The sequence below is a fragment of the Malus sylvestris genome, chromosome 3 (genome assembly GCF_916048215.2).
Source record: "Malus sylvestris chromosome 3, drMalSylv7.2, whole genome shotgun sequence".
In the NCBI taxonomy this organism is placed as follows: Eukaryota; Viridiplantae; Streptophyta; class Magnoliopsida; order Rosales; family Rosaceae; genus Malus; species Malus sylvestris.
The window spans coordinates 22370743-22384328 of record NC_062262.1 but is presented as its reverse complement, the minus strand read 5'-3'; the positions used below and the strand labels follow the sequence as shown (position 1 = coordinate 22384328).

The window sequence follows — 13586 nt, the reverse complement described above, 5'->3', positions numbered from 1 at the left end:
CGAGAGACTATGTTAGTTATGACAGGTGCCTTTGTGGGGCCTTAGGTTTAGGCCTTGAAGCTTCCCGTTAATAACTAACTCAGTACTCGTATATATAAGGTTCGTTTTCTTGGTTATATGAGTCTTATAACCATTATACTTCTGATTACCTGAGCCCGAAGAGCAGAATGAATCCAAATAGGTGCCTTTGTAGGGCCTTGAATAGGCCTTGAGGCTTCCCATCAGAATTCATTCTATACTCAACGTTCTAGCCCAAGGAACATAATGAATCCAAATAGGTGCCTTTGTAGGGCCTTGAATAGGCCTTGAGGCTTCCCATCAGAATTCATTCCATACTCGAACGTTCTATGGTAATCATAATATAATAGAAATAAAACTAAGTGATAGGTCGATTACTTGCGCCTCAAGTAACTTCGGACTTCTTGTTTGTCAAAGCTTGTCGTGGATGGGTTAAGTCCACATAAGGTTCTTTTTTTATGCCTTGAGGCCAAGGACTTTTGAGTGATCAAATCTTACATGCCCGAGGGCTTAGAACTTAGATTTAGTTTGAACTGTGAAGACATATTCAAATCGGATTCAAGCGCTAAGAGAGTCTTTTAATAGCCATATTACTAGAAATAACTTGGATATAACTTGTAGTATACAACATATTGCTAGGCTAATGAATGAAAAGACAAAACCAAAGAGGGTCGGGCAAGGTTTAACCTTGTCGGGCAAGGCTGATCGTCTTGCAACTTCCTATCTTTGTGGTCTATCAGGAGGTTTGAAAGCTTAGAAAAGGGGTTGGGAGATGAGTTTACAGAAAGAAATTGATACTACAGCAAGAGTTGAACAGGGTAGCAGAGCTATTACAAAGGGTTTATCCCGGAAGGGATGAAGGCTTGGGCTGACTACAGCTTCGTTTTGAAGGCAAATCTGGCTTTGAGCTTGTATTTGTTGGTTTGTTTGAGTGTCCTTAACTCTGATTTCTCTTTTTCCTTTTATAGACACTTTGGCTTGGCCTCCTGTAGCAATAATCTTGCCCGAATGCAGTTTAAAGGATAGTGACTCATCAGCTATTTACTTGTACTGCCACTGTAAAGTACTTTTGGGCTGATTAGCTGGCTGGTCTATACCACTTGGCCCTTGGGTAGGCGAGCAAGTGGTGCAAATGATCTGCACCTACTCGGGAAAGGCCTTTTCTGCCTTCTGGGCTTAGGCTGTGCTTCGGGCTTTTCTCCTCTTTTTGGGCCAACTCCCTTCTGAGCCCAAAGTTTAAGTTTTAACCCAAACACGGCTAAAAGACCCTTGCATCAGAAAAGGAAGTCAAAACGATCAGCGGGCCATCTAAACGGCGTACTGGAGATGGATAATGTGGAATGTGACAAGGCTGTAGATTTAGAGGTGGAATATTCAATGCGTGTAGAGGAAAGATCTTGCAGCGCTGAATCTGTTAAGGGGAAAGGGACAAAAGAAAGTGAGAATAAGGATGCTGAATGGGATGTAAAAAGCTGGGATGAAGCTGTCGTTAATGGTTCTCTTAAACATGGATCTTCGTATGAGCCTGAACCTTGTGCAGAAAAAAGACGTAAAGAATGCAGGCACCAAGACAGCAGTTACCATTCGTTCTTAATCAAGAAAATCTCAGGAGGCTGGGAATAAGAAATAAGGCACAAGTACGAAGGAAGAAGAAAATGTTGAAAAAGAAGCACCAATTGCAATTAGTTCAGATGCTAACCTTCAGTCACCTATTTGCTGAATTATGGGGCACGTTGACCCCGGTAAAACTTAGGTACGAATGTTCTGGGACGTGAGGCTAGTGGTATTTCTCAACAGATTGGTGCAACATATATATTCCTGCCGAGAACATGTATGAAAGAAGTAGGGAATTGAAAGCACGAGCGAAGATGAAGGTCCCAGGTCTATGGGTCATTGATACCCCAGGGCATCATCCATTCGCTAATATCTGCTCGGGGGGATCTGATTTATGTGATGTTGCAGTTTTGGTTGTTGGCATTATGGATGGCTTACGGCCTCAAACAATAGAGTCATTCAATCTTTTGAAAACAAGGAATACGAAACTCATTGTTGCACTGAATAAGGTGGACAGACTCTCCCGGTGGAAAGCATGCCGTAACCCACCAATTGAGAAGGCAATGGAGTAGCAGCCGGAGCATGTGAAAATTTTTTTTCGAAAGGAAGCTCAAAGTCAAAACTCAATTCATGGAGCACTGTTTAAATATGCAGTATTGTACCTACAAGCGCATCACTGGTGAAGGGATTCCAGATTCGTTGTTACTATGGCCAAGTGCACTGAAAAGACTATGTATGCTAAGGAGCTTACTTACCGAGATGCAGTGAAGTATACTGTTTTGGAGGTTAAGCCTACACAAGGCATTGGGATAAGAATCGATGCGGTACTAGTTAACGGAATGCTTCACAAAGGTGATCAAATTGTTGTTTGCAACATGCATGACCTATCCTTACTTCAATTCAAGCCTTGACGACACCAAAATCGATGAATGAACTTCGTGTGAAGGGAACAGAATATCAAGATCATAGTAATAAAAATGTGCAATTGAGACTTTCCAATATATATAACCTACAACGATCCCTAGACAACAAGAGGAACTTTTGGGGGGGGGGGGGGGGACTAGGAGTGCAGCTTGACAACACGAGATAACCTTTCAAAGAAGATAGGGCACATGTTTGGGCTTAACACTATGTCATCCTTCATCCATTCTGGTGCTACCCTCTCAAGGGTCCCCAAGGATGAGGTGCGGTACAGAAGCTCTACTTCGTTACCAGCAGCTCTGTTCATCCATGTAAGATTGAAGGCATAACCTGTTACAACCATAGATAATCATCAAATGTTGATACCAACTAATTCATGAGACACATAACATCCATCAGTGTAGGAACATGCAAGCATAAAACTTCAATTCCAGTGCTTCAGGCAAGAAAATAATTACAGAGAGGATATGCTTTACATTACACTAGCAGGTAGTCAGATTCCAGCCTAACATCGACTTGTTTGTTCAGTTCGGTAATTCAGGCAAATGTATTAGCTAGCTCAGCATGTCAGAAATGGATTGCCATTCTAGCACTTCGCTTGAATGTTGATGTTTCAGTTTTTTCCAACATGTTTTGCATGATTTCGTAGGAGCTTAGGAGGCTAAGCCAAAACTTTGAACATACTCATAGACTTATCTACAAGCCTGCCTCTGATACTCAGTTGTAATCTTGTCAAATGACAATTTTCCACTTAAATAAGAAATTAAACCTACAATGTGACACATTGATGTTCATAAGGTATTAGGCTCAATTGGCATTGTCAGAAAATCAGAATTGTTAAAGCCCAAAGCTTGAGTAGTCTGAAAGTGGCTTGGTTCACTAGCAGCTCTTACTCAATTCCAATATCCATCTATGTTGTCTCTGAGAAGTGCTCACTACACCCAGGCAGTTACCAATTCATAGGATTCTTTTTAAAACTAAAATAACAAATATTGGGCTTATTATACGGAATTAGAGAATATATACCAAACAATGAAAAAATAGAATGCTAGCACTTATCAGACTAGAGGAGAAAAACAGTGACAAATTTGAGGGAAAAATTCAAGCTGGAATGTAGAATCTGCTCAAACTCTAAGAATTACCACTTGATTGATGCACAGCTGAGATGCATATTTCTTCGGCTTGACTAACAGTTGAGAACTTTAAATCCACCATATACTCAACAAGCACTTGAAACACGCAGTTCACTTGGCCAATTGGTTTTGCACAACCTGGAAACAACATACAACGCCTAAAACAACCCAATAGCATGTGAAAAAATACCATACCAAAAGCCTCAGTTTCAGAGATGGAGACACATACCTTGTCTTTCAATAGTTCTACACCATTGTGGCTGAAAGATTACATTAGTCAGAGAAAAAAAGAGGAGCCAATAAATTTCTGCTCAAATATATTTTTTATAGGATTATCAGAAATACCTCTTGAACAGTTATAACCGCCCCACTAGAAGGCATAGCCATATCCTCTGTCTCAGAGTGGGAATTCTTCCTACGTTTACTTGTCCTTCTCTTTGAGAGATTTCCTACTGCTCCGGATACTTGACCACTAGCAGGTGTACACAGTCCACCATTGTCTGTGTTGCTATCATTCGATAGATTTCCCACCTGTTGCAGCTTTCGGAGCCTCTCTACTTCTTCAGAAAGTTCTTTATCTGCCAAATATATGAGTCATCAATAAACAGAAAGAGGTATTAGATGACCACCACAGGTTGAGCAAAAGAAAACTAAAGAAGCTCATAAATGCTTTCCAAATTTAAGGAATCCTATACACAAGCGAAAATGATTTTCCATTTTGTTTCTCTTTTGGGTGATTTGTCTTTCTTCCACATTTGATGTCCATCTAACACCCTCTTCGTTTTTATGGGCTTTTTAAAGAGCATTGTGATTATATTTTTATTCGCATTAAAATAGGGACAGGTGAACTCTCATAACATCACTAGAGTTCTTTAAATCCAGGTGATGGAAGCAGACCTGAAGTAATTTGTAAGTTGCAACCATAACAAGAATTTCAGAACAAGAATTACATGTTTAATGATAACTATTAACAACAATCTTTATTCTATACATGAGTGACATTTTAGCTTCTAACAATATATGCAAAATCAGTCATTCAATTTCCAAAAACCTATAAAATAATGACATTTTAGTTCCTATCAGAAAATAAATACGGGGTTCACCGAGATCATGCTCCATAGTATACGTGAATAGAAAATTCCTATAAGCTCAGTTAGAATAAAGAAAGAAACTCAGGATCCAGATGCTTTCACATGGATTATAGTAGTTACAGCATTGTCTTACTTGTCCTGTTCTCTTCCATCAAAAGATTCTGGTACTCGGTACATTGTTCATCTTTGGTGGACCTGCATTCCATGTGATACATTTTTCATAGCCTGTAAGGCTGTTATAGTAAAATTTGACAAATCAGAATTCTAATGGATCCAACAGAACTTAGAATTTCATGCCTAAAAGAAGCCACTTCACTTCTCAGCTCATCAACTTCCAAGCGCAACCTCTCATTTTGATTTCGCAAATGTTGTATATACTCCTCTGCAACTGGAAGATAGTAATCAACAACAAAGTTGGGTCAAAGAGAGGCAGTAAAGTTTGAGCCGTAGTCACAGTTATGGAAAATAATCATGTTTTTAAAACACGTGAGAAAGGAGATCAAGCATGATAATTCTAACAAATCCTAAGACGGAAAAATAAATACCAGATACATAATGCTTGAACTTTCCTTCTTGTTCTCTACCAATTTCATCCAACTCCGACCATTTCTTCGTCTGCCATGGCATAACAACCACCGCAGATTAGGAAAAAAAGAGCGACACAACATATTAGATTAAATAGATATATCCAATTCAGAGTATAGGCAGCACGTAGGTCCTTACAAATACGTTTACAATATACCCAAAATTCAGAAGTACAAAAAGACAATTACTTTCTATTTCCCTAACCTCAAATTTCTCCTGAGCAAATTTAACATACAATTAACTGATTAAGCAAAATAATGAATGAGCAAAAAAATGGGAAAGAACACATAACACCTTGATTTTTGTGTACTTTTCGTAGAGTTTGGAGTAGAGAGCTTCCGTCTGCGAACGAACAAAATCCCAAAAAAATGAAATACAGAAAACAGTAGAAGTAATTTAGGAATGTAAAAATGGAGGGGAATCCTACCGTTGACATTTCTCAGAAACCCTAACCAATTCTTCCTTTCGATGACGAGTACGATCGCTGTTCCCTGAGGCCTCTCCCAAGTAAAAACCCTAACCCTGACCCTAATCGCCCTGCTACTTGCAAACCGAGGAGGATGACGACTGACTGTATTAGAAAGCAGGAAGACCAGAAGGAAAATCGAACGAGAGAAGGCGGGAAAATTGGGGATTTCAAAAAGGAAAGGGAGGGGAAGAGGCTTTGTCAGTCTCCGATCGAGACAGAAAGCGAGGAGCGGGAGAGAGAAAAAACAGGTTAAAGCGGGTCAACAAGTAATACGATGTCGTACGTGGAGGGTTAAATGGCCTTACGGGAAGGGTTAGATTTTTTGTATTTAAGGAATACCCTTCTTAGGTTTTTAAAATTACACAAAAATCCCCTGATGTTATTAAATTCAAATTGTATCACAAAATCCCTTCGGTTATCTTCATCATAAGTTGGGTAAATAAACACCTGGGTCAACATTCTTTGCGGAATCTAATATACCTCTCCTCTGCGACATTCCCTCTCCTTCGTGAGCAAGGTCTAAAATATTGATATTATCCTGATATTTTTATCGAAATTTTCATATTTTTGGACTACCGATATTTCCGATATCATCGATATTTTAGACCTTGAGAGGAACTCTATGTGGTACTAAGTCATTCATGTATCTTACAATGCAATGTATAAAGTGTAAAATATTGTACTAATTCATTATATATAAATGATTATGGTGTGTTTAAACTTTCTTGATTAATTACTACATATTTTCTACAGTCACAATGTTTGCCAGCTCGCTATATAATCAATTTAAATCAGTTAGATCCATCATGCAATGCATTTCCTTCCAATTTTTTGTGATAAACTAATAGATAATTGACTAAATAAACACCCTGCAAAGTTTCAATAAAAATTTCCAAGTTTTTCTTACAATTTCCGTGGTTTTTATTCAATTTTTATCGATATCGATAATATCTCGATATTTCCATCGAAATTTCCGTGTTTTTTTATTACCGATATTTCCGATATCATCGATATTTTAAATCTTGTTTGTGAGAGCCCCCCTCCATTATGAGCCTTCTCCCTCACTTGTACTCTTTCTAGGTGAGCCCTTGTCCCTTTTCTTTCTCCTCATCCAGATCTACCCTCACCCTCTCTCCTGTAACAGTATTACCCCTTTTAGCCCTTTCTCCCCCTCTAAATCCTAGACCCTGATTACCTTAAATATCATACCCAGTTTCCAGTTAAATCAATCATCTTTTCCATCATATCAAGCAACCCTTCATAATTTCTCTCTTTTGGCTTATGGAGCTTAATTTTCGAAACCCAAATTTTCCATTCTTTTATTCTCTCTCCGATTTACTCCTTACCAAACTTGAAGTCCCTTTATCTCACTTTCTCTCTTCCCGGTGTTCTTCTATAGCTTTTTTGTGCTTTATCCATACGTTCCTAAGATCCAAAATATCTTCCCCTTTTTAACCGGTCCTGAGCTTCATTTACTCATCGCTAGCAGTTCAATTCTGGTACCCTTTTTTAATTTTCATAAGTTCAGTGTCCCCCCTTCCCCAATGAAGTCTTAGTGTTTATCTCACTAAGTATCACATACACCACTAGGTGTCCCAATATCACTTTTTCTTTGGGAAAATCATCCATACTTCCCAAACAAAAGCTCAACCTCCCATTAGACCAACTCCAACCATGACTTATAACCTAAAATTTCCCTTCCCCCCCCCCCCCCAAACCCACTCCAACCAACAACAACAACAACAACAACAAAGCCTTTTCCCACTAAGTGGGGTCGGCTATATGAATCCTAGAACGCCATTGCGCTCATTTGTGTCATGTCCTCCGTTAGATCCAAGTACTCAAGTCTTTTCTTAGGGTCTCTTCCAAAGTTTTCCTAGGTCTTCCTCTACTCCTTCGGCCCCGAACCTCTGTCCCGTAGTCACATTTTCGAACCGGAGCGTCAGTAGGCCTTCTTTGCACATGTCCAAACCACCGGAACCGATTTTCTCTCATATTTCCTTCAATTTTGGCTACTCCTACTTTACCTCGGATATCCTAATTCCCAATCTTATCATTTCTCGTGTGCCCATACATCCCACGAAGCATCCTCATCTCCGCTACACCCATTTTGTGTACGTTGATGCTTCACCGCCCAACATTCTGTGCCATACAACATCGCTGGCCTTATTGCCGTCCTATAAAATTTTCCCTTGAGCTTCAGTGGCCTACGATGGTCACACAACACGCCGGATGCACTCTTACACTTCATCCATCCAGCTTGTATTCTATGGTTGAGATCTCCATCTAATTCTCCGTTCTCTTGCAAGATAGATCCTAGGTAGCGAAAACGGTCACTTTTTGTGATCTTCGCTAGATTGCTCCGGTCATTAGTGTGGATAAGTATGTAAATGGATAGAGATAGGAAAGCAAACACAAGATGTACGTGGTTCACCCAGATTGGCTACGTCCACGGAATAGAGGAGTTCTCATTAATTGTGAAGGGTTTACACAAGTACATAGGTTCAAGCTCTCCTTTAGTGAGTACAAGTGAATGATTTAGTACAAATGACATTAGGAAATATTGTGGGAGAATGATCTCGTAGCCACGAAACTTCTAAGTACCGGAGTGTGGTATCGTCTTGACTTGCCTTATCTGTCTCATAGGTAGATGTGGCATCTTCTCTGGAAGTACTCTTCCTCCATCCAGGGGTGGTATCTGTAACTGGTGGAGATGCACAAGGTAATGTATCAATTTCACTTGAAGCTTACTTGTAGTTTCATGCTTGGTCAAGCGAGATACAAACCATGTAGTAGGAGTCCCCCAAGTCGCCGAGCTGGGGGATCTGCTGAAAGAGGTGACAGACAAGGTAAGCAATCAGAGCTCCGGCTGATTGTTCACATTCTCCCTATCTTGCAGGCAGCATGAAGGATAAAGAGAAGAAAAATGAGGAGAGATGATATGGGATACTTTTGCTTTTGAAGAAGTAACTTTCCACAGGCTTATTCTTGAACTGAGCTGGAGGGTTTTCTGGTTTCCTCCAGAGTATAAGGCCGACTGAAGAATTTGAGGGTCAAAACAAGTCCATCAAATCTAGAGTACGTTCGACCTTGCTGATATAGGATACTTTTGCTTTTGATAGAGTAGTGGATGTATCGGCACGTGTGCTGTTACGCTTGTCTCCACATGCTTCCTTGTATCCTTCTCACTTGCCCTATCTGTTCCTTAGGCAGATGCGGTATCTTCCCTGGAAGCATAAGATGTTGAAGATGAGTACTCGAGAGCAATGCCAGGTAAGTAATCAGGTAAGGGGTTCCAGGCAGTCAGTTCCTGGCTAGAAGCTTGATTCCAAGTGCTGACTGATTGCTCTCTTTCTCCTTGTCTTGCAGGTAAGAACAAGGCCAAAGGAAAAGACAGGGAAAAAGCATGATATGGGATACTCTTGCTTTTAACCCTGATGATATGAGATATTCTTGCTCTAGTATAGCTTGTTTACAGAGGTATTATTGGGGGGAAAGAAAGCTGAATATTTCGAAAGGCTTTGTTGGGAGTGCCCTCTCAGATAAGAGAAAGGGTTGAGCATTTTTGCAGGTCTGTCTGTCCGTTAGGGATGGAAGTCGACATATATAGGAGTCTCCCCAACATCAAGTAATAATGTTATTCCTTTACCCTGCTTGGTTATAGCACGGTAGTGGGAGCTGCCAGCTTCACATGTTTTAACTCTGTCAGAGCACTTTGAAAAAGTGGTTTGTGGTATCTGGAAAGCTGATGTTGCGTGTGAAGATTACAGACCTGTCGGGGGTCTGGCTCTCGAGATTCGGAGAGCGGTGTCTCTTCGATTTTGAGAAAGTAATCATGTTGGGAGTCTGGCTCCCGAGATTCGGAGGGCCGTGCCTCTTCGATTTTGGAGCAAGCAATCTTGTTGGGAGTGTTTTCTCGAATGTGAGTAAGGTTGGGCATGTTTGCTAGTCTACCTTGCCACGAAGCACAGAGGTTGACACACAGGGACTTTCCAATTATCCAGCAGTGGTACTGTTCCTTTACCCTCTCTTCGATTTTGAGAAAGTAATCATGTTGGAAGTCTGGCTCTCGAGATTCGGAGGGCGGTGCCTCTTCGATTTTGGAGCAAGCAATCTTGTTGGGAGTGTTTTCTCGAATGTGAGTAAAGGTTGGGCATGTTTGCTAGTCTACCTTGCCACGAAGCACAAAGGTTGACACACAGGGACTTTCCAATTATCCAGCAGTGGTACTGTTCCTTTACCCTCTCTTCGATTTTTGAGAAAGTAATCATGTTGGGAGTCTGGCTCTCGAGATTCGGAGGGCGGTGCCTCTTCGATTTTGGAGCAAGCAATCTTGTTAGGAGTGTTTTCTCGAATGTGAGTAAAGGTTGGGCATGTTTGCTAGTCTACCTTGCCACGAAGCACAGAGGTTGACACACCGGGACTTTCCAATTATCCAGCAGTGGTACTGTTCCTTTACCCTTGTGGGTAATAATATGGTAGCTAGACCTTCAAAATTTATGTGTCTAAACTTTGTTAGTGTTGTTTCTTTGCAATTCTTTTACCCTTCTTGGTCAGAGCGATGTAGTGGGAGCTGCAAGCTTCACGTGTCTCAACTTTGTCAGAGAACTTTGGCAAAGTTATCTGTGGTACCCATGAGCTACTGTTGCGTGTGGGAAGTGGGTGATTGAACAGTACAATTCATGTGCTTTCTACTTCGCCAGAAATCTTCGACAGAATGCCCATAATTTCCGCAAAGCTGAGTGTGCGTGTGACAGGTGCTGACAAGGCTGGAAAAGTAGGTGCCTCTTCGATTTCTGAAATCGGCCCTCGTGGTCTCTGAGCAGCCCAGCTTTTGAGAAAGCAAGCCTCTTCGATTTCTGAGATCGGCCTTTGTGGTCTTTGAGCAGCCCAGCTTTTGAGAAAGCAAACACCTCTTCGATTTCTGAGATCGACCCTCGTGGTCTCTGAGCAGCCCAGCTTTTGAGAAAGCAAACGCCTCTTCGATTTCTGAGCAGGCGCCTCTTCGATTTCTGAAGCTTCGTCGAGTGCAGATTTTTATAGGGGCTGACATTAAGTTCCAAAGCACACTTGATTATCCACCAGTAGAAGCTCCATTCTTGCACTTCTAAGATCTTGATTTGTCCGACCTCTTCTCTCTTCAACACCTTTGAAAATGTCTGGCCCCTCCGACCGTCGTTTTGACTTGAACCTTGTTGAAGAGGCAGCCCCGCCTTCTCCAGACAACATATGGCGCCCATCCTTCGTCTCCCCTACTGGTCCTCTTACCGTTGGGGATTCCGTGATGAAGAATGATATGACCGCTGCGGTAGTGGCCAGGAACCTTCTCACTCCCAAAGATAACAGACTACTTTCCAAACGGTCTGATGAGTTGTCTGTTAAGGATTCTCTGGCTCTCAGTGTTCAGTGTGCAGGTTCTGTGTCTAATATGGCCCAACGCCTATTTGCTCGAACCCGCCAAGTTGAATCATTGGCGGCTGAAGTGATGAGTCTCAAACAGGAGATTAGAGGGCTCAAGCATGAGAATAAACAGTTGCACCGGCTCGCACATGACTATGCTACAAACATGAAGAGGAAGCTTGACCAGATGAAGGAATCTGATGGTCAGGTTTTACTTGATCATCAGAGATTTGTGGGTTTGTTCCAAAGGCATTTATTGCCTTCGTCTTCTGGGGCTGTACCGCGTAATGAAGCTCCAAATGATCAATCTCTGATGCCTCCTCCTTCTAGGGTTTTGTCCAGTACTGAGGCTCCAAATGATCCCCCTCCGGTGCCTTCTCTTTCTGGGGCTCTACCGACTGCTGAGACTTCTCCTAAGCAACCTTTGTGAAGGCTCCCTCTTGTTTGTTTATTTTGACTCAAGTATATGTACATATTTGTAACTTATCGGGGATATCAATAAATAAGCTTTCCTTCATTTCAACGTATTGTGTTAAATACACCAAAGCCTTCTTCGCTAAGTTCTTTGAATTTTCTTTTGTTGAAGCTTGTATGTTGAAGCTTTGTGAGTGGAGCATATAGGTTGAGGTAGTGTACCCATGACCTAAAATAAATCTAAAACCTAAAACCCAAATGGGGGTCAAATTTCGGTCACATTTTAAGCCACAAAGTAAAATGGGCCCCACATTTTTGCTGAAGAAAAGCAACCCCACGTGGGGGTGTTCCCCCAGCTTTCAATACAAAAAGTAGCTATTGGCTACTTTATATCATCAGCCAAATGCAAAAAATAGCCATTGGCTACTTTATATCATCCAAGTTCAAATTTTGTTTTTTTAGTTTTTTATGTATATATATTGAATCAAACAGCTTAGATCGAATATAATCAAATATAACGGTAAAAAAAAAAGGATCTAACGGTCCAAATTTAAATCCAACGGCTAAAATAATTATAAAAAATTATTTAACTTAAAATTCAACCAAAAATTCTATAAATACCTATGTATTTGTTCAAACATCCACACAAAACTCACTTTTCTCCTACAATTCTTCCAATTTTTCTTTCTACCATTTCTTCTCATTTCCAAAATTTTCAAGATGGCTAAAGAGCATTTTAGAGGTCGTAATTGGACCTTTGATGAAGGTATTGCTTTATGTTTGGCATGGATTTCTGTTAGTGAAGATGGTGTCGTCGGCACCAATCAAAATAAAAAGGATTTGTGGGGTAAAATCGTTGATAAGTTCCATGAAAACTCCAATGCCGGTCGAAGGGAAGTTGGTGGTGTTTATGATCGGTGGAAGATTATCAACAAAGCGTGCACTTTGTGGAAGGGAAGCTTGGAGAGAGTCATGGTTGACATGCCTAGTGGAAGGGGCACCTCAGAAATTATGAGTTTCTTTGTTGATATTTTACTTGTCATGTATATAATAGTATTTTGCAACTAATTATTTTTATGTATTTGTTGCATAGGGTGACAAAGCAATGACAATTTACAAGACAAGAACTACACTAAAAAATCAAGCTTTTAAGTTGCATCATGCTTGGAACATCCTCAAGGATTGTCCAAGGTGGGGAACCGATGCGAATCAACAATGTGGAAGATTATAAGAGCCCAGAGCCATTAACCGTCCAAATCTCAACCTTCACTGTTATCCCCCACCACAAAGTGCTAATTACAAAAACCCATTTTCACAATCACCTGAGACACACCAAGATGGAAGAGAACCACGAGATACTAATAATCTTCTCTTTCAACTGGAAAGAAATCTGGATCTCTCAAACACAAGAGCAGGGACATGCATGGCTGCTTTCTTAATAGTAGAATTTCCATCCCCATGGGACAACACCACTGGTTTGATAAAAAAAGCTTGGCTTTTGTATGGGGACTTCAAAATCGTGGCTCACTGACTCCACGTTCACAATCAAGGCTCTTTTGAGAACGATGCGAGCCGAGTTATTGAAGACGGTCATTGAAATGTGGTGGGGGATTGCTTAGCGGTTCAATGGTGGCCACCTCATTTATCCTTTGACAAGATCCCCTCCCATTAGGTCTATTAGTGGGTTCAGATGCGTGGCTTTCCTTTGGAATATTTCTCTGTTAAAAATGCTTGAGTCTTTAGTCAACCTTTTGGAGAATTGTTGGCGGTGGAAGACCCGTTCGATGGCCTAGAAAGAATCAAAGACTGCCTTCAGGTCCATCTACAACTGAATGCTAGGAACCCTCTTCCCAATGATTTCTGGCTAGAACGACCTGATAAGGGGGAAGACCAGAGTGGTCTTCAATTTTAAATGCCGCTCAAACTTCTGCTTTAGGTGTGGCAAGTTAGGTCATCTGGATAGTACTGTGCTTTTGAGGTAAGGAATCACAATACAGAGTT

General features: G+C 41.0%; 2 protein-coding genes and 1 pseudogene across 4 annotated transcripts; 2 read left to right on the top strand and 1 right to left on the bottom strand.

Moving 5' to 3' along the window:
- The first annotated feature begins 1344 nt into the window (after positions 1 to 1344).
- LOC126617067 (eukaryotic translation initiation factor 5B-like) lies at positions 1345 to 2527 on the top strand (annotated as a pseudogene).
- Positions 2398 to 6047, bottom strand: LOC126615056 (uncharacterized). Its single transcript, XM_050282779.1, has 8 exons — positions 5730 to 6047; positions 5597 to 5644; positions 5263 to 5332; positions 4851 to 5105; positions 3972 to 4204; positions 3856 to 3886; positions 3636 to 3764; positions 2398 to 2823 (listed from the first exon to the last, which is right to left on the bottom strand). Exons 4-8 carry the CDS (start codon positions 4930 to 4932, stop codon positions 2633 to 2635), a joined length of 666 nt encoding a protein of 221 aa, XP_050138736.1. The 5' UTR covers positions 4933 to 5105; positions 5263 to 5332; positions 5597 to 5644; positions 5730 to 6047; the 3' UTR covers positions 2398 to 2632.
- Positions 6048 to 8896: 2849 nt separating this feature from the next.
- LOC126615055 (uncharacterized) lies at positions 8897 to 11800 on the top strand. Of its 3 annotated transcripts, none has more exons than XM_050282777.1 (2): positions 8897 to 9044; positions 9141 to 11800. In XM_050282777.1, exon 2 carries the CDS (start codon positions 10927 to 10929, stop codon positions 11599 to 11601), a length of 675 nt encoding a protein of 224 aa, XP_050138734.1. In that variant the 5' UTR covers positions 8897 to 9044; positions 9141 to 10926; the 3' UTR covers positions 11602 to 11800. The 3 variants fall into 3 exon arrangements, with proteins under 3 accessions (XP_050138734.1, XP_050138735.1, XP_050138733.1); XM_050282778.1 differs by having other exon boundaries at positions 8897 to 9744; positions 10180 to 11800; XM_050282776.1 differs by having other exon boundaries at positions 8897 to 9744; positions 9962 to 11800.
- The last annotated feature ends 1786 nt before the right edge of the window (positions 11801 to 13586 follow it).